Source organism: Pseudorasbora parva, chromosome 19, assembly GCF_024679245.1.
Source record: "Pseudorasbora parva isolate DD20220531a chromosome 19, ASM2467924v1, whole genome shotgun sequence".
NCBI lineage: Eukaryota > Metazoa > Chordata > Actinopteri > Cypriniformes > Gobionidae > Pseudorasbora > Pseudorasbora parva.
Genome location: NC_090190.1, coordinates 4,109,914 through 4,131,305, shown reverse-complemented (window position 1 = coordinate 4,131,305; position 21,392 = coordinate 4,109,914). Strand labels below are relative to the sequence as shown.

The following is a 21,392-nucleotide window of genomic DNA, read 5'->3' as shown; positions in this document are numbered from 1 at the left end:
ACATGGACAGTATAGTGTGCATACGCTCTCGGACTGAATATAAAATATCTTAAACTGCGTTCCGAAGATGAACGGAGGTCTTACGGGTGTGGAGCAACATTACGGTGAGTCATTAATTACATACATTTCATTTTTGGGTGAACAAACCCTTTAAAACGAGTTTAAATGGGTAAATCTTCTACAGATATTTATTATTCGGTTTCTTTTCTGACATACTCCAGCTATTGTTAAAACACACTACACGTGCTTCTTGTGTGCATTTTGAGCACTTTTTGTGTAAAATCATATTTATTTTGTCCATCAAACGTATGCTTTTACTTTGAGCGTCAGCTCCGCAGCAAAAATAGGCTCGCCACCGCTTCACTGCTGACGCTCCACGCGACGCTCCGGCACACGGGTGTGAACGCACTCATTGATTAACATGGGCGCCGAAAAAAGTATGCGTTGCTCACACGCTGCTCACACTTGCAGTGTGAAACGCCCGTTACACATCACATTTGAGCTTGAGCAAGAACCAAAAATGAAAAATTTGGAATGACATAGGGGGAGGAATTATGACAGAATATTCCTTTTGTGTTTTTTTGTTAAACTAACCTTTTAAAATACCCTTAATATGCTATTTCGGATAATACCTTTTGTGTGTGCTTTGTAGCTGATTGTAAAAGAATGTAAGAGGTCTGCAAAGTTTCAAAGATCAAAATGCAGTTAAATGGAGTTATTTTCTCCCAAATGAAACGAGTCGTGTATTCGTTATTCCTGTCTCACTTCCTACATGAACATGCGTAGGTTTGTAACACATTTGCATAATGCTTGCATACATTTGCATAATGCAATGCCTATGGTCTTCATTGGCTGTCTGCGAACAACGTCTACTTTGCCCCGCCCTCAAACACTGTAGTTGTAGCTGAGACTGGAAGGGTTTGGTTCGTGTTGTCGACATGTCGAGAAGATGCCGTTTACTATGCTGCGAATGCAGATCCACTTTAATGCTCTTCCAAAGGATGAGGACTTGGGCTCGAATTGATACGGTAAAACCGACACCATCGCTACTGAACGCATTACTGTTTAAACAAATGCTGAGGAAGATTCAGAGCTGAAATTTATGGTAATGAGCATTTTGTTTCCGACATGTTGTAAACCACAGACTGCGCCATCTGACCGATCAGAGCAGAGTAGGCTCTCAGAAAGGCGGGGTTTAGAGAGACAGAATACATTATCAAACAGTTTAGACACTGAGAAAAGAGCTGATGCTGCAAGATGCACTATATTACCAAAAGTATTGGGATAACCCTCCAAATCATTGAATTCAGGTGTTCCAGTCACTTCCATGGCCACAGGTGTATAAATCAAGCACTAGGCATACAGACGCTTCTACACACATTTGTGAAAGAATGGGTCGCTCTCAGGAGCTCAGTGAACTCAAGCGTGGTACCGTGACCGGTTGCCACCTGTGCAATAAGTCCATTCATGAAATGTCCTCACTACTAAATATTCCACGCTCAACTGGCGGGAACAGCAGCAACTCAGCCACGAAGTGTTAGGCCACATACAATCACAGAGCGGGGTCAGCACATGCTGAGACTCACAGTGCGCAGAAGTCGCTGAAGAGTCGATAACTAAAGACCTCCAAACTTCTTTGGCCTTCAGATGAGCTCAAGAACAGTGTGTAGAGCGCTTCATGGAATGGGTGTCCATGGCCGAGCAGCTCATTCAAGCCTTACATCACCAAGTGCAATGCAAAGCGTGGGATGCAGTGGAGTAAAGCAGCCGCCACTGGACTCTAGAGCAGTGAGACGTGTTCTCTGAGTGACTAATCACGCTTCGCTGTCTAGCAGTCCCATGGACAAGTCTGGGTTTGGCGGTTGCCAGGAGAATGGTCCTTGCCTGTCTGCATTGTGCCAAGTGTAAACTTTGGTGGAGGATTTGGTGGATTATGGTGTGGTGTTGTTTTTCAGGGATTGGGCTTTGCCCCCCTAGCTCCAGTGAAAGGAACTCTTAATGCTTCAGCATACTGTAACAACAACGACTCATGAGTTTAATGTCTCGGGGAATAATTAACTCAAAAGGGATTTAATATTCAATATTCATGAATTTATGAATATGATTTGCCAGTTGTTCATTACGTATTAAAATTTTCCGATAGGGAAAATTGTTTAATTAAATACAAGTAACCCTTTATGAAATTGCTTGAAATTATCCTACTAAGTTTGTCCTGCAAATTAGTTATAGACTTTCCAAATCAATTCTCAATAATGGATTACTGCTTTACGAGCGCATGAGAAACATTAACTTTACTGATCAGGATAAGTTCAATATTTCAAATGGTCATACAGTTTACTTTACTAACATAGTAGCATAAGCAGTTAGGTAACGTTTAGATCGCAAGTTTCATTGACTTTGTGTATGTGGCAGAATAACAGACTCAACTCATTAAATGTCTTTCGGAGGTTTAATAAACACAGACTAAAAATAACACTACAATTCACACAGAAAGTACATACTAAATATGCATCAAGAGAGTAGAAGTATAGATATTAACGAAAGAATACATAAAAGAGAATAATGAATAGACTGAAGTTAGAGAGAGATAAAAGAGAGAGAGAGAGACAAAGAGAGTGAGGGGGAGAGAGAGACAAAGAGAGTGGGGGGGGGTAAGCAAGGCATGCTTTCCTTCAGTTCAACCAAATACGACCTTCACGGAGTTAATTTATCCCAACGGGAGAATAACACACCCTCTTTACAGCAGTAAGAAATAGAATACTTGCATTCTTTTTGGTTTCGTTTTGGCTTCTCGCTTGTGTGCGTATGTGTCTCTGCGTGTTCAAATGTCCTGCATGTCCGGCGGTCCTTTCCGAGGTTGGGAGGGAAGCGGCTGTTTGCTTTAGCGATGCTTCGTGTTCTTGAAGATCGGATTGTAGAAGAGAAGATTTTTGGAAGAGCTGAGGCCTGCTTGGAGGGCCTGCATTGGTGGCCTGGCTCAAGGGCCAGCCACAAAAACGTGTTGGTTCAGCCAGAGAGAGAAGAGAGAGTGGGGAGTGTAAGAGAGAAGGAGGGCATCCGAGGTCCTCCTTTTATGGTCTGGCCGTAGTCCCACCCTCCAGGGTTAGACTTAACCAATGAGAGTGTTGGGATTTCCCGGCGGGAAATTCCTCAGCAGACTTTATTGCTCTTTGTTTGAAGGTTCGACTCAGTGGGTCTCTGAGTCTTCATACTATAATTAATGCAACAAACACACACTGCATTTTCTGAATAAGTGATATACCTGGAAGTGTAAGTCGTGAAGTGAGCATTAATTTGATAGGAGACATGACATATATGAGGTTATCTGAACTAGTACTTTGTTAAGACACAGACAAAAAGATGCAAAATACCATACAGAAGAAACATTTTACAAAACAATTATGTGTTTACATATACTGTCCTGGGGTGCATGTTCATTTATAGATGGTTTGTCTATAATTTGAGGCAAAAGCTCTGTGTCTCTGTGTCAAAAGCTCTGTGGCCACATTCTTTCCGGCCATAAAAAGATCTTATCAGATGGTTTCCAGGGTGACTGAAGAATCTCCCTCTGTTGTGTTGGGGGGGAAGGTATGCTAGTGAGCACAACTTTCAAAACATATTTGTTAAATGTAACTGGCGATTGTGTGTTTGATTCGCCTGAGTCGCTACAATACCAATACATTTTGGACAATTTCATGGACCCAACTTTGTATGAACAGTTTGGGGGTGGCCCCTTCCAGTTCTAACATGACTGCACAATCCATAAAGACATGGATGAGCGAGTTTGGTGTGGAGGAGCTTGACTGGCCTGCACAGAGTCCTGACCTCAACCCGATAAAACACCTTTGGAATGAATTAGACCGGAGACTGCGAGCCAGGCCTTCTCGTCCAACATCAGTGCCTGACCTCACAAATAAGTAGCAGAATGGTGCAAAATTCCCATAAACACACTCCTAAACCTTCCGAAAGCCTTCCCAGAAGAGTTGAAGCTATTTTAGCTGCAAAGGGTGGGCCAACTCCATATTTAACCCTACAGATTAATAATGGGATGTCATTAAAGTTCATGTGCCTGTAAAGGCAGGCGTCCCAAAACTTTTGGCAATATAGTTTATATTAAGAGAAAATTAGTTTTTATTTTATTTATTTTTTTTACCTTAGATGCATGTAAACCTATTGTCGGAGTCTCCAAAACAAAAGTAGGAGCCTTTATTAAGGGCAAAATATGGACACTTAATTGGCATCAATGGTTCCATAAGGAACCTTTCCATTGGTTCTTTTTATATTGGAAACAGTTCTTCTGATTATTAAAATTTTCTAACACATTAACTCTTACTCTTTTGGGAACCTGAAATGGTTTATAGCATCTCTGCGAAAACCCTACATTTTTAAGAGTTTAGTCTCAGTTCTGTTAGACTCATTGAAACTCCAGGAGAACTTTTCTGTTTTAATTGTAGAACACTATGATTAATCATAGTTTTGAAGCCACTAGTTAAGGGCTAGTCTCGTGTTTTGCAGCTGTTGGTGAAGAACGATGCAGATTTGTTTGTGGAGAACGAGGACAGGGAGACGCCGTGTGACTGTGCTGAGAAACGGCATCACAAGGAGCTGGCGCTCAGTCTGGAGTCTCAGATGGTTTTCTCTCAGGATGCTGGAGCTCAGGAGATAGAAGCAGAGTATGCCGCCCTTGACCGACGAGAGGTATGGTTGTGTTAAAAATTGTCCTTTCTGTGTTTAGAAACTGTAGCATTTCAATAACTTTTTTTCCTCTTTTTTTTTAACAACAGCAGGGCTTGACATTGACTTTTTTTCACTCATCAGCCACTGTGGCTAGTGTTTTTTTTAAAATTTACTAGCCACTCAGCACTGGCCACAATTTTGACATCGATACCATTGGGAATAACAGATTTTTTAATATTATCTATAATTTGGCAGCAGAAATATTAGGCTGTTGTCACTTTAAGACCTGACACACAAATCTGTTATACTGTTACACATGCGTTTTCTTTCTCAAATGTTTACGTTCACTTGAAACAGAACTGACTGTGTTTACGTGACTACTCACCAAGGCATTTTGACATTTTGTTTGACTGTTTAAGCTTAACAAGCAGAGAATAAGAACAGAAAATGTAGTGCTTTTTATGCATTAAATTTGCATAATGTTCGTTTGTGTGGATCATTTATATGTTCGTACTTTGGGTGTGAATACAAAATCTGCTGGAATTAGTAAAATTATGTGCAATATGCACAATCCCATGCTGAAATTCAAGCCCTGTGATAGCAGCAATATTCATCTGGAGCAAATGAAAAGAGTGAGTGAGGGAAGGTGGTTTTGTGTGTCACTCGTTGTCTGAGAGATGTAAGAGATGTGAGAGAGAGAAAGATCAGCTGCTATCTTAGTCTGTTATTAATTCATTGCCTTTTTAAAACAAAACTACAATTGAAAAATGTATGCATTATAAAAATACAATTCACCCCTTCAAAGTAGCTAAAATACACACACATTTGACAAATTAGTGCGTGTTAATTTCAAGCCCTAGCCTAGAAATCCAGGCACACCCTAGCGGCAGCAAATCTAATCTGCCCGCGAGTGTCGTCTAGCAACTCTCAATACACACTCTGAGCTGTAATCGCCTAACTCTTGCCGGGCCAATCACATCGTGTATAGAGTCGGTGGGCGGGGCCATAATGACGACGGCCGAGTTGCGTTTGCGTGCTTCTAGTAACCACAGAAACTGGCGAACGGCGGCGGTCTTTCGAATCAGCTTTGACCGCGACTCTGGAAGACTTGGAGTTGAGCTTTTCTCTGAGAAAAGAACAAAGAACGGCACTGAAGTCATTCTTAAAAAGGGAAGATGTGTTCGGAGTTTTGCCGACCGGATACGGCGAATGTTTAATCTCTGTCAACGAGCTCTGTTTCTCCTTCGTTGCTCTGGTTGGTTGTAGCGCTATCCTATCGCGTGCAGAGGGAGTTTGAAAGACAACCGTTTATCCCGCCCCTCGGATTGAGCTGTCAATGGTGAGTTTCCAGACCAAACATCTTGATGTGGGTCTGGCTTGTCAGGCTAGTCAAGCCCTGCACACCACTATGTTTTTTGATAGAATTTTAATATTTTTATTTGACAAGAATGCATTAAATTGGTCAAAAGTAACAGTTTATAATGTTACAAAAAATTTCTATATCAAATAAATGCTTCCTGAATCAAAATCAAAGATTCCTGAAAAAATTGTGGTGAGTTCTTTTCTGCTAAAATATTAAGTGGCATGACTGTTTTCAACATGCATTGTAATAAAAAATGTTTCCTGAGCCACCAAATCTTTCAGACCTAAGTTTTAAAACCTTTTCTCAGCAAACACTGATATATGCAATTATTTGCACATATTTACACAACATATTGTGTAATTCACTTTTAATTCTATTGGTTAAATTTATTGAGACCGCTTTTTTTACAGGGTCCTTGCTACATGTAGTTACTATACTAATTACTATAAAATTGTGCATTTTTACATGCAACTAATCTTAAACCAAACCATTACCCTATAGTAACCCTGTAGTTAATTTTTATTACTCAGTGCTTAAATGTATAATTACAATGTAACATGGACACCAAAATATATCTACAATTGGTAGAAGTTTTCAGGCTGAATTGTGCACGTGCATGTACGCCGTTATTTCTGTGCGATGTGCACTGAAGAATTGAGCTTGAGATAAATCACAACTGGGTAATGTAATGTCACAGGATATTACATCAATCAAAAGAGGATAGACAGACTCATGATTGCTTTGTTTTGCTGTTCCAGACAGACTTAGCAATATAGAAGTTAAAAAAGAAAAGCATTATTAGTTCTCTTTCCATCACCTCGTTGCTTCACACTATTAACCTGTCATTTATCCCTTCATCTCACTTTCTCTCTAGCCATATGAGGGATTAAAACTTCAAGACTTGCGTCGGCTGAAAGACATGTTGATCGTGGAGACGGCGGACATGCTGCAGGCTCCTCTCTTCACGGCTGAGGCTCTTCTGCGAGCTCACGGTACGGATTTACTGCATCTACTTTTGATGTAAAAAAAATTCCACATTAGCCAATGAGAACGCTAGGTTTAGATGCACCATATTTTACAATTGCATTATTAGTGAGTCCCAAGATTTTATGTATACACAACAAAAGTATCTGACTTAATGTTCTTTTAGACATGGTTATAGTATTCTGTGAAACATCATGCAATGCCCTGCTTTATGTATAAGTATATTTTGATAATATCCATGTAGCATATTACTGCTGCAGTACTTATTATAAGGGTTTAGAGATTAAATGGTTAATGTATAGCAGAGGACTGTGACTGTGCCAGCTTATCCATTTGATCAGTTGAAGTTGTATACCAAATTTGGTCAATTTCCAAGATCCTTCATTCTTCAAGATATTACGAACAAAAGGTTTTGGCTCGTCTTTTTTACTGAGCAAACTAGAACATTACGTGCTTAAAGTGATCATGAAATCAAAAGAGGGGGAAATCATGAGGGTGGGGCAACCTGTCAATCACATGAAATTGACCAATAGCAAACCACAACCATCCAATCAATTACTAATGGACAAAATCAAGGCCTGCCCTACTTTTTTTTTCTAATTTGAGAAGCCATTTCAATTTGATGTACGTCACAATAGGCTTTACATGCCAACTTTAATATTTACTGAAGTATTTGGCACTAATTCAGACATTAAAAAAAGACGAGGTGGATTTAATATAATTTTTTTTGAAAATTAAAATCACTAATGGCAGAATTCTTGTTCGAATTTTATATGGAGAAAACTCAATGGCATAAATTGCTTTTAACGCATCGAGCATATCAAGTATATGTGGTTTAAAAAATGTTGGATGTTAAAAGGTTAATTTTGAAGGCATATCTGACATTAGCATAGTTTGCATATTACATCAGTGTGCACTGTTTCTAAAATCCCTGGAACGCCTTGATTTATAGTCTTGAGTTTTCTTCCGAGAACAAACACATCAATATTCCAAATTTAAATAATTTCCCCCCAAGAACACACTGCTCCAGCTGACCAATCAGAGCACATTGTGCTTTTCAGAAGGAGGGGCTTTAGAGAGACAGGAACTAAACAGAGCATGATTGACAGACTGGGAAGAGAGGAGCTGAAACAATGGAGAATATGGGGAAAATAAGGTTTTTTAACATTCAACCTATTTTAGTAGACTTTCCCAGTTTATAAAAATGATTGAAAACAAGAAGCTTTGTCAGACTTATCCACAATACTGAAAAAAAAATCCAAGAAGTCCTCGCTGCAGCCTGTAGCACGATGACGTACTGGATCAGATCCAACTCGTACTGGATGCGCATGCGCGGTGGTTTCATTCACAATTCGATGACCTCATTTACACATGCGCAGAAGAGTTTTGGGGACATCATTGAATGCACATGAGAGTTTTGCTGGATAGATAAATACTCAAACCGCTCGCGCAAAAATAATGATTAATAATATGCTCACGCCATCAGGACACACGTTTTGCATTTTCCCTTGAATGTGTAGGCTACTGGTATTGTAAAGTTGTTTACAGATCGTGTTGCATTGCACCTTGACGATTAAAATGACAGAGACAATTAGGCTACTTGCCTTATTTTTCCTTCCACTCAACAGCAAGTATGATCAGAATATATTAATTTTTTTAACTTTTGCATGCATGTACAGCGAAACTAGGATAATTTAAGCATCACATTTATGAAAAGATGATTTATTCATCAATAATTACTTAATACTATTTATCAGTACTACAACTACACAGTTTAGAACATCATCTATACAATATTGATCATACATGCCACTTAAGATTATAGCGCCGCATACGCATTATTATAAATTAACCCAGAGATCGGTATGAATGACATTGCCATAACGATCCACCATCCAGTACGTATTGGATCTGATCCAGCTACGTCATCCTGCTACAGGCTGCAGCGAGGGGTGTCTCAAAAAATCTTCCCTTATATTTTCTTTGAACATTGTGTTTGTCTATAGGGTAAGTCAAAACCGCTGCGTTACAGGATGGTTTTACTGTCAGTAAGTTTAAACCTCCTTTTCTGCTGAACAGACTGGGACAGGGAAAAGCTTCTGGAGGACTGGATGTCTAATGCTGAGGACTGCTGTCAGCGCTCAGGTGTTCAGATGCCAACTCCCCCACCGAGTGGTTTCAATGCTTGGGACACTCTGCCTTCACCTAGAACTCCCAGAACAACTCGCTCCTCCGTCACCTCCCCTGATGATATCAGCCTGCTATCGCCTGCTGATGGCCTTGCTCTGGTTAGATCTCTGTGCATGATGTCATGATCCATGTATTCAAAATATCCAAAATGATCCAGATATTGACATGGTCTGGTTTCTTATGCCCATGTAGTGTGGAATTTGCATGTGCACCATATCTGTGTTTGAGGACCCTGTGGACATGTCGTGTGGACACGAGTTCTGCCGGGCATGCTGGGAAGGGTAAGCATTGGAATTCAAGTTTATTATTTTTAAGCACAAGCTCAGATCACGTTGGTGTTCAGTTGTCATCATAATACATCCATTATTGTTAACTACTTGCACTACGTTTCAAAGTTTGTTGTCAGTAAGAATTTTTTTTTTTTTTTTTTAAAGAATACGTTTAATTGATCAAAAGTGACAGTAAAGAATGATACAAAATATTTGTTTCAAATAAATGCTGTTTTAAAAATCATCAAAGAATCCTTAATAAAAGTTTCCAAAAATGTTTTAATAATAAATATTAACATTGGTAATATTGGTAGTAGTAATAATAAGTGTTTCTTGGGCAGCAAATGCAAGTCATCATATTAGAATGCTTTCTGAAGGATCATGTGACACTGATAATGATGCTGAAAATTCAGTTTCAATCACAGGAATCCAAAAAGAAAATATTTTAAGTGGTTACAATATTTCACATTATTAGTGTTTTTGGTATTGTTTTGATCAAGCAATTGTTTCTTTCAAAACATTAAAAAACATTAAAACATTGAATGCCCTGGATTAGTTTGCAATAAACTTCAAACTTCAAAAAAAGGGCTGAACGATATGGACAAAATTTCATATCTCAAATTTCATGGCAGATATCTCGATATCGATACAATACGATATGACTACGTTTTCGGTGAAAACAAAGCTTTTCTCAGAAAAATAAAAAGATTTCAAAAATTTGTGTAAGAAAATGTACTTTTTTCAAGCCTTTCGCACGTAAAAAATTTAGCCAGAGACAGGCGTGCTCAGAGCTGTCATATCACAACTTTTCAGTGTTTTCAACCACATACTGTTTATTTTAGGTTTCAAACATATAAATTCACAAAAGTACTAAAAAAAACAATACATTTAGAGTTTGTAAAATACACACTGATGTCTATGGAAGGTAATAATAATCCTTTCCATTATAATTCGACACATTTTATTCATATCAGATACACATTGTGTAAGTAACTTCAATGTTTATTCTATTCTATTCCCAGTTCACCAGCCACTTACTTTTAAGTATTTCGGGAGAAGTGGATGAATTCACGTGTTGTAAACATAGAGGCTGCAAATCCATCAAATCCAATTCTCTGAACTATGTCTGCGGCACAAACTAACACGGCGGCGCCCATTGCGCATACAGCTCAACTAACGCGATCGTAATAAAGGTGTTTAAACAACAATATACGTACTTGTATTTGCATGTATTTGACAATCGGAATATCAGATATTTCATGCCATAGCTAACACATTTGTGAATATTCTGAATAAAAAAAGGAAAAATGACATAAAAGCAGATCATCATTCATTCAGTGCTGTTGCTGCTGCGGTGTGTCACGTGACAAGCAATGATGCGTAACCATGGAAATGCTCACAATATAGTTCCCACGTCCCTGGTAGTGTGTGCGCTGGCTGTAGCGGTGCCTTAAAGGGCACTCGTAAAACGGATGTTTGTTGTGACTGCCAGAGTTGTATGCAGGGCGAGTGCGGAGGAGAGGGGAAATCTATATCGTTGCTTTTTTCGATAGTAATATCTTGAAAGTTCATATCTAGATATAGATACGATAACGATATATCATTCAGCCCTACTTCAAATATATAGTTTTTATACTTTATGATCACTAACTACGGCTAATTCAACAGATATTTGATTATGGCTTTTTCAGTATTTATTTTCCCTCCAAAAATTTTTTTTTTTTTTTTGCTTCAAAAGCTTCAATGCTGTGTTGATTTATTTTTATTTTTTAATCCTGTGGAAAAAAATAATAGAAAAATACTTCCACTGAAAAAGCTCTCTATTGCACTATATTGCTGGTTGTTTATGATCCATATATTCATAACCTTTAAACACTGTTTGTCTGGATGTCAGGTTTTTGAATCTGAAGATCCAAGAAGGGGAAGCACATAACATCTTTTGCCCTGCTTATGACTGCTTCCAGCTGGTTCCTGTGGAGGTCATTGAGAGCGTTGTCTCCAGAGAGATGGATAAGCGCTACCTGCAGTTTGACATTAAGGTACAATTGATGCTCACAAAGCCCCATTTCAGCGCTGCCATTTCTTTTCTCTTATCATAGACTGTCTGACGCTGGCTTTGAATCAAAATGCTGACAGCATCCTGCTGTTGCTTGAGTTTACGCCAGAGCAAGAAAAGCTTTTGTAAACACACTTGCTTAGAATGTTTAATTGTTGGGTAAATATCACGTCAATTTGATTTGGATGATTTAAAGATTTAAATGTTTGGGTAATTTAAGTCATCCAAAACAAATAGGGCGTTGCAACACATTTCTTTCTGTCTCCAGGCTTTTGTGGATAATAATCCTTCCATTCGCTGGTGCCCCGTAGCCAGATGTGAAAGAGCCGTACGACTGACTAGACCCGGACCTGGAGCCTCTGACACTCGGAGCTTCCCCTTGCTCAAAGCCCCCGCTGTAGACTGTGGAAAAGGCCATCTCTTCTGCTGGTATGTTAAAGAGGCCATATTGTACCCTTTCACAAACTCTTGATTTTGTTTTTGGGCTCCAAAAATAGACATTGACAGTTGACATTGTTGCGGCTCCTCTCTTCCCCATCTGTCAGTAACGCTCCGTTTAGTTCCTGTCTCTATGATGCCCCTCCTTCTGTAAAGCACACTATTCTCTGATTGTTCGGCTGGATCCGTGTGTTGTGATTAGTCAAGTGCTTTGAGTGTGTTTGGGAAACTATATATGTTTTTTGTCACATTTCTTGCCTTTCCCTAGCCTAGAAATCTAGACACACCCTAGCGGGAGCAAATCTAATCTGCCACGAGTGTCGTCTAGCAACTCTCAATACACTTCTGAGCTGTAAAAACCTAACTCTGGTCAGGCCAATCACATTGTGTATCGAGTCGGTGGGTGGGGCTTAACATAATGACGGCCGGGTTGAGCTTGTGTGCTTCTAGTAAACACAGAAGCTGGAGAACGGCGGTCTTTCGAATCAGCTTTGACCGCGACTCTGGAAGACTTGGAGTTGAGCTTTTCTCTGAGAAAAGAACAAAGAACGGCACTGAAGTCATTCTTAAGAAGGGAAGATGTGTTCGGAGTGTTGCCGACCGGATACGGCGAATGTTTAATCTTCACATGTTTACTAGCTCCATTTCACGTTGCTCTGGTTGGTTGTAGCGCTATCCTATCGCGTGCAGAGGGAGTTTGAAAGACAACCGTTTATCCCGCCCCTGGGATTGAGCTGTCAATGGTGAGTTTCCAGACCAAACATCTTGATGTGGGTCTGGCTTGTCAGGCTAGCCTTTCCCCCTTTTCCATCTATAATGTGTCCTGACATTTTACATGCAGAGAGTTTTGAAAGTGATATAATTTTCTGTGGTGATTCTCATTATTGTAACAGTAATTTATTGCAGTAAAAAAGAAGCAAAAACATTTTAAAAGCTAAATAAGTTTGTTTTTAAAAACAAATTACTTTAAAAGTAAATACATACATAAAAAATTAAATACTGTACCTTTTTTTCATTGTAGTATTTTTTGTGATTTATTATAGTAATGGGAGCTTGGGGGGCTGGTCGATACAAAAATGCCTAATGATTCTAAAAATGTACTTTAATTTCCGGAAATGATTAAATGTGCACTATGTAAGTAAGTAAAGTAAAATTTATTTGAATAGCTCTTTTCATAGATAAAAATCACAAAGTGCTTCACAACAAAAAGAGGAAATACACAACATTTAAAAAACATTACAGTTCTAGTTAAAATAAGTAACAAAAAACAATAAGTATAAATGAAAATAAACAGAAATACACAAAAGACCAGCCAAACCACCCTACACTCTAGATAAAAGCCTCTTTAAATAGAAGAGTTTTCAACTGTGTTTTAAAATTTTCCACTGAGTCCAGGCAGCGTAAGGAAGAAAGCAATGCATTCCACAGTCTAGGTGCCACAGCTTGAAATGAACGGTCCCCTCTTGTTTTAAAGTGTGTGTGGGGGGCAACTAAAAATCTTTGACCTGTTGATCTTAGACTACGTGAAGACGTACGCAGCTGTAACAGGTCAGAGATGTAACAAGGCACCTGTCCTGGTAGGGCTCTTAAAGTAAGAAATGTAGTATTTTTGCAGTAAAATATCCAAAAACCACTAGGCCAGTGTAATATATTTTGTTCAGTTGAGTACTTACAATATCCCAAATGTTTTCAACTATTTGTAGATTGTGAGAAGATTGCTCTTTTAATCAATGACCTGGGACGTGTCAGCATAGCGTTTGAGGGAGTCGCCTGTCAATCGCGTCATATCTGTGCTACCCTCAGTTTTATTGGGCAGGAGCGATTTACTCTTAGCAGTGTGAACATGTCACAGCAGCACCGAGCGAACGCACAGAGTAATGTCATAACATCATTTTAAACACACTTAAATGTATCTAATATGATAAACAGAGGTGCTTTACCTTATACTCATGACCGGAAACGTGGAAAACAGGCGCCCGTCGACTGTGTCCCGTCCCGTCATAATAAAAGTCCCGGTGCTAACGAGCCGTGTGTTTGTATAAGAATCGCTCCAGCGGCCGTGCTCAGCTCCACAACACTCGGTCCTGCTCTGTTTTACACTACAGTAACGTTAATAACCGCATCCATGAACATGATTTCTGCCCGAGTCCTATTTTCTACCAGCTGTGAGGTGAAGACCACATGTCCCAAGATACTGCGCTCACACGTGGCGTCATCAAACTACGCCTTTGTTTAGAAAAGGCGCCCTCCAGTGGACGGAAAGTTGCATAGTGCACCTTTAATATAATTAGGATTTTTTTCTATTTTGATACATGACATGGACCGTCTTGACAGCTTTTGTGAGATTCACTAGGGGCTAGTTCTTCGGGCGTCGCTAACTCTGTAAGCTGGATTTGATTGTTGACGATTTCACTTGATCTTGGATTATTTGGTTCTTTGAAGCTCATCTTGGACTTGCTGTCATATCAACATGTTCAAGAGCTTAAACCTGCTCGGGAGCTGCTTATTTCATACAAACAGGATTCGTTTGCACCTTTTTAGCGAAGGGGATGCTTAAAGCCACTGCTTCTTTCTTACCAGAGTACTCTAATGATAACCTTATTTGATGATTTACTTAAAGATGATATAAAAATACATTTGAAATAATATTATAATGTTATGAAGTCTATCATAATATAGACACATACAGTTTTACTCGTTAAGAGATTTTTTCATGAGGGAATAATTACCTAATAATTTTATGGGAGTCTTACACACAATTAGTACAGTTAGTCTAAGCTGTGCGTGCATTGATTTGAACCACTACAGCTATTATGGGAGTGACTTGATGCAGCGCATGAAATGTAGATAACTTAAAGGAAACTTGGATAGATATAAGATCACATAACAAATCTGCTTTAAAGGTAAAATGAAATGAATTGCTAATTAAACAATAAAATAAATAGTAAAGCCTGTACAAATACTAGAAATCGTTTATAAAAATGATTGGGAATCTTGTGAAAAAATATTTTTTATCTATTACCTTTGTCAATTTGTTTGCTTGACTGTTTCCTTAAAAAGGTCCAGAAATTCCTCAAGTTTTTCATCATGTCTTTTTTAATTTTATGATGTCACTGTTGCTGTCTTGATGCCAGCCAATCGCTGCATTGCTGATCGTGGTTTCGAGTATCGATGTATCTGCCCTTTTCAGGGAACACAAGAACGCGCAGAAATCTCAGACAACTTAATCTAGATATTTTAATGCAAGTGTTCAGTTATCACGATTAGAAGATCTGAAATCTGTCGAATCATCTCAGATGTATTGAGCGAGGTATGAAGAACGGACCCCGGATGTTAATGTGAGCCCTGCAAAATGTCATTGTAGCACCATTTATGTTTATCTCTTGGTTTTCTTCTCAGGGAGTGTCTTGGGGATGCTCATGAGCCCTGTGACTGTGAGACATGGAAGATGTGGCTGCAGAAGGTGTCTGAAATGAAGCCTGAAGAATGTAGGAGCTCCAGACTTTACTCCAGATTTAATCAAATGATTCAGAATGAATTAACATTTGACCTGCACCTTTACTTAATGGGTGTCATATAACCTATGAGCTCCTTCCTGTCTCTAAATAGTGGCTGGTGTGAGCGAAGCTTATGAAGATGCTGCCAACTGCCTGTGGCTGCTCACCAACTCTAAACCTTGTGCCAATTGCAAATCCCCCATCCAGAAAAACGAAGGCTGTAATCACATGCAGTGCGCGAAGGTCAGTACAGAATGGCTTATGTGGACAAAAACATCTGCAGCCATTTGAATGTCAGCCCGCTAAACTCTAAATTGTTGTCTGAAAATTATCCACTGATACATTATGGACCAAAAAGGTCAGACATCCTCAATGTAGAAGCTGGTAATGTATGCCACGTTTATTGAGATTCAATATTTGGCTACTGGAATTGATTATCAAAGGCATTTTCCCGCTATGAGAGGACTTGTTTTTAACCATATTAAAACACATGTTGTCCATTTAAAGTAAAAAAAAAACTCATAAATGTAGTCAATTAACTGAAAGAAACTGAAGTATATTTATTCATATATGTAATGTTATTTAAGTACAGCAACATGATAGAAAGATTTGTACAAACAAGACATTAATATTGAGTAAATTTCATTCTAAACTTAACATGATCAGCTATTCTATTTATAAGAAATATTAAATCTCTTGGAAAATGACATGTAAAGGAAAATATGTACTTAGATAACAGATGAAAACCAATTCAAGGATATTTTTGCCCAATTTTTTAAATATCTGGGACATTTTTGTCATGTTAATAATAATAATAAAAATAAATACTTCGTAAATACATTTTTATATATAAAAATATTTTATAGAGCGCTGTTCAAGGCACTCAAAGTGCTTTACATATAGAAAGTGGGAATCTCCTCAATGTCATGGAAGAAACTCAACTTTTGGGATGCTATTGGACTTGATTGTCAACAAAAAGAACATTTAAATAGTGTTTGTCCTATGACGTAATGTTTAATGCACAAAGTCTTCATAAAAAAAAATCTGTTACCGTGTTTGTGTGTGTGTGTGTGTGTGTGTGTGTGTGTGTGTGTGTGTGTGTGTGTGTGTGTGTGTGTGTGTGTGTGTGTGTGTGTGTGTGTGTGTGTGTGTGTGTGTGTGTGTGTGTGTGTGTGTGTGTGTGTGTGTGTGTCTGTGATGCAAACCGCCTGGCCCTTTGACGTCAGAGGCAGGTGTTTGAACAAAGGCAGAGCGGAGGTCATATCCTCACTGTTTTCTTAATGAAGGCTTAACTAAGGCTCTTAGTTGACAGGAGCAGGGGGAAGGGGATGCTATTCACACCACCATCATGTGAAAAAACAAACGAGTGTTGAATGCTCACTCGTGCTTTGGTGGATGTTTATATTGTGAAATAAAAAGGGTCTCGTACTATCTGGTCTGTGGTTGCTTTAGTACACTCATTTGCTGTTTAGTAACGTACTGTATACTGATTTAAATCTGTTGCTGGTTTATGTCTGACTACATTTACATGCACCCTCTTAATGCAATTATTGCATAATATTGCGATAAAAGCGGACATATTATGCGGCTTTTCAGAAAGTTGAAATTATTTAGGTGCTCTACTAGAATAGGTTTTCTAAAAAAAAAAAAAATGCATATTTTCCCCATATTCTCCATTGTTGCAGCTCCTCTCTTCCCAGTCTGTCAGTAACGCTCTGTTTAGTTCCGGTCTCTATGAAGCCCCGCCTTCTGAAAAGCACAATGTGCTCTGATTGGTCAGCTGGATCAGTGTGTTGTGATTGGTCCAGCACTTTGAGTGTGGTTGGGAAATGTCCCGCCTCTTAACCGTGAGTTTCAACACACTAACTCAACCAGTTATTTAGCATATGCCTTGGGTGGGAATTATTTAAATGAGGAATATTGTAACGTGTTATTCCCGGAAGAAAATTCAAGACTAGTGCAGGTGTTTCAGGGAGTTCAGAAACCTTGACACTGATATAGAGAAGAACTCCCGCTGGAGTGACTTTATGCCTTTTTTGTGCTCAAACAGCAACATTACACACTAAAGAAAGTTGAACATGTTAAAAAAGCACAATAGGCCCCCTTTAAGTCCTTACTCTGATTAATGGAATGAATCACATATTTATATTACATCATTAATAAAGAGGAAGAGAAGACTGGAATACAAAACAATCTTTAAATCATCTTTATTGCTGCTTAGTGCTTACGTATCTGTTTCATCATGAGTCTTGCTCTCCTTTCTCATCTCAATCTCTTTGCAGTGCAAGTATGATTTCTGCTGGATTTGTCTTGAGGAATGGAAGAAACACAGCTCCTCTACAGGAGGATACTATCGATGCACGCGCTACGAGATCATCCAACAGGTGGAGGAACAGTCCAAGGAAATGACTGTGGAGGTACACAAGCCTAAAATGAATGTACACACATGGCAGCCATTCAAGGAATGAGTTTACTTGGATCTTTTGTGATTTTGTTTGTTGACTGCCAATAGTGGTGTTAGTGAATAGTCTCAAAACGTTTACTTTCCAGGCTCATATTTCTCATTTGTAGAAAGTAACAAAACAGGTTCTGCTTTATACAGTAGTGGCCAAAAGTGATATCTGGAGTATTAAAAAATATTTTAAAAATTGTTAAAGATTTTGTTCTTATTTGTGTTTGGAGTAAATGGTGTGCTTGGGCATTTGTGACAACTTTATAATTATAAAATTATATTATTTATAATTTATAATGGACAAAAAACTATTTTTGGCCAGGATGTCATACAAAGAAACCCATGACATATTAATACATTGTGTTGTAATCAATGTATTCTTTTTCCTGTGAGCTTTTTGTTTTTCTGTGTATTTTTTTGCATAGTTAAAATAAACCTGTAGCTGTAGTTTGCAATTTTTGCCAAATAATTTTGTCAGATAAATACTGTAACCAGGTTTTGTGTTTATTTTTCCCCTCATATTTAAAATATTAACCTTGTAGGGTCATTAAAAACAAATATCCCCTCTGGACATCACTTTTGGTTCACTACTGTATTTGGTTATGAGCGTGAATTTCAGTCTTGAAGTTGGGAGTCACTCAACTATGTCAATTATATTTTGTCCTCGCAGGCAGAAAAAAAGCACAAGAGTTTTCAGGAACTTGACCGTTTTATGCATTATTACACACGATACAAGAACCACGAACACAGTTACCAGGTAGGAGTTTTTTGTAATGAATGTCTTCAAAACATTCCAGTTTTTGCCCTGCTTTTTGTGTACAGTGACTCATCAAAGGTGATTTCTTTTAAACTAGTTAGAAGAAAGACTCCTGAAAACAGCCAAAGAAAAGATGGAGCAGCTGAGCAAAGCTTTCATTGGAAGTGAGTAGGAATTTGATTAATCAGACCATGTCAGATATACCTCAATGTTATTATAAACCGGTGTATTTTGAATAATATGAATGTGTAAAAATATATCTGTTTCTTCAAGGGGACGGAGCCCCACCTGACACCACGTTTATTGAGGATGGTGTGCATGAACTTCTCAAGACCCGACGCATCCTTAAGTGCTCTTATCCATATAGTTTCTTCTTGGAGCCCAAAAGCACAAAGAAAGAAATATTTGAACTTATGCAGGTACTGAGATCGATATTTATTCACTGCTTAACGGGATAGTTCACCCAAAAATGTAAGATTCTTTCCAAACCCATAAGACTTTGTTCGTCTTTGGGACACAAATGAAGATCTTATGAAGAAATCTGAGGGATTTCTGATACTACATTGAAAGCCTATTCACCCAAAACTCGGACACTCAGAACGTTCATAAAGAGATCCTAAAATAAAAATGGATGGAGCGGATTTAATCCAAGTCTTCTGAATAACACCCAAAGTGCACGCACATAAAGCCAAAACCTCTGAGCACTAAATTGAGTTACCTTTCGCTGCTTATTGTACTTAAACAGTCAAACACACACAAAATAATGTCAAAATAACAGCCGCCTAATAAATCTGTTGACAAATCAGAAGATTATATTTAAAAATCTATATGGTAGTTTTTCCCCATGTTATCAATGGCTAGTGAAAATGCTGAGGGGCTAATAACTTAAAAAAAACCTAGCCACAGTGGTTGGTGAGCTAAAAAGTGAATGTCAAGTAAACTTTGATCCGTGAACATAAATGGAAGCTCAATCGTACTTGCTTGACACATGAGAATGAACCTCATTGGCTCTTGAGCTTCCAGTTACCATATCTGATTGCTCAATATATGTTTGCTGATCAGTGTTTGTATGTGAATTAAAGTACATTTAAATCTGTTCATCATATAAAGTGATCATCTCTTCAGAAGATTTATATGGGTTTCTTTTATGATCACTTTATGGGTTAATAGACCCTCAGATTTCATAAAAAAAAAAAATGAATTTGTGTTTTAAAAATGAACAAAAGTCTTATGGATGATGACAGAATTTCATTTTTGGGTGAACTATCCCTTTAAGAAAAGCAACCCAATGCGAATAGTTATTTTTTTAATCTAATGTTTTCTTGTTCAACATGATCCTTCTCTCTCCAACATTCACAGACTGATTTAGAGATGGTCACTGAAGACCTCGCTCAGAAGGTGAACAGGCCTTACCTCCGCACCCCTCGCCATAAGATCATCAGTGCCACGTTTCTGGTGCAGCAGAAGAGACGCGAGTTCTTGGCCTCTGTGGCTCGAGGAGTCGCCCCAAATGATTCCCCCGAGGCTCCTCGCCGCAGGTAAAGAGACTTGTGCTCCCATCAAGGGTGGATCACCTTTCAGCGAAAATTGTTTTATTGATCCGTTGTCAAGGTCTTCGTGCTCCAAAATAAGCTCTATGGTTTAAAGTTTAAAAGTTAAGACCATAAATATTAGCATTGTAAAGTAAATGTTGTTCTGTAATTAATATACACGTGTGTGTGTGTGTGTTTATCTCATGTATGTATGTATGTATGTATGTATGTATGTATATATACACATGCATACATACATGCATACATACATACACACACACACACACACACACACACACACACACACATACATGTATATACAAATACAACCATACATATCAGAAATAAACCCAACAGCCACTGTACTTTTTCTAAAGCCCCTTTCACACTGCGATTCCGGCAAACACACAGATAATGCGACCCGGCATTTGTTCCCGGGCCGCTAGATTTGGCCCATTCACACTGCCAGCGAAATACCGTAATATGTGCTCTTTCACATACAATCAGTAAGGGTCCCGGAACGAGTTGACACGTGACATCCTGATGTGACGTATAATGGCGAGCGATCTCAGCTTCAGCGCGGATAGTAAGGAGCTCCGTGGTCTCGACTTGTGTCCAGTTTGCGCACATTTCTGCTTGTTTAATTTTAGTTTCTTTTGTATACGAACACTCTCTGCGTTTAAAACACAGACGAGCTCTTCTGGCACTGCAGGGTTTTATTATTGAAAAAACAAGCTCTAGGAGTCGCACGATAACTACGTACACGTTGCGGCATTAGTTTTGGCTTTTGTTCACAGAGCGCTCGTCCTGGGTCGAAAACCGCAATGTTACTAGGTCCCCGACCCGGGTTCAATTCGGTAATGAATGCCGGGACGTGGTTGCTTTCACACAGAAGGCGACCCGGCAATGTTTCGGGAATATTGCGGGTCCGACGTGCAGTGTGAAAGGGGCTTAAGAGTCATATATATTATAATAGTGCTAAAATGTTTTCCTCTTTTGCAGTTTTGCTGGTGGGACGTGGGACTGGGAGTATCTGGGATTTGCCTCTCCTGAGGTATTGCTGCATCTCGGCTTCTGTCTTTACATGTTTTTAACTAACCTCTGCTATCGCAAATCTCACACAGCCAGCCAGAGTTGCCGCTCACTAGACTGTTAATACGCTCTGTCTCTCCTTGTG

At 38.8% G+C, this 21,392-nt stretch overlaps 1 protein-coding gene across 2 annotated transcripts in view; it reads left to right on the top strand.

The window, feature by feature from the left end:
- ankib1a (ankyrin repeat and IBR domain containing 1a) overlaps positions 1–21,392 on the top strand; it is a 49,211-nt gene that overhangs the window by 19,245 nt on the left and 8,574 nt on the right. For both annotated transcript variants that reach the window (XM_067425558.1, XM_067425557.1), the window contains exons 4-17: positions 4,516–4,698; positions 6,915–7,032; positions 9,104–9,312; positions 9,407–9,495; positions 11,378–11,522; positions 11,808–11,968; positions 15,377–15,465; positions 15,587–15,717; positions 17,757–17,891; positions 18,597–18,683; positions 18,781–18,847; positions 18,957–19,102; positions 20,043–20,221; positions 21,218–21,269. In XM_067425558.1, coding sequence (XP_067281659.1) covers positions 4,516–4,698; positions 6,915–7,032; positions 9,104–9,312; positions 9,407–9,495; positions 11,378–11,522; positions 11,808–11,968; positions 15,377–15,465; positions 15,587–15,717; positions 17,757–17,891; positions 18,597–18,683; positions 18,781–18,847; positions 18,957–19,102; positions 20,043–20,221; positions 21,218–21,269 — 1,791 coding nt within the window. The remainder of the gene's footprint in view (positions 1–4,515; positions 4,699–6,914; positions 7,033–9,103; positions 9,313–9,406; positions 9,496–11,377; positions 11,523–11,807; positions 11,969–15,376; positions 15,466–15,586; positions 15,718–17,756; positions 17,892–18,596; positions 18,684–18,780; positions 18,848–18,956; positions 19,103–20,042; positions 20,222–21,217; positions 21,270–21,392) is intronic.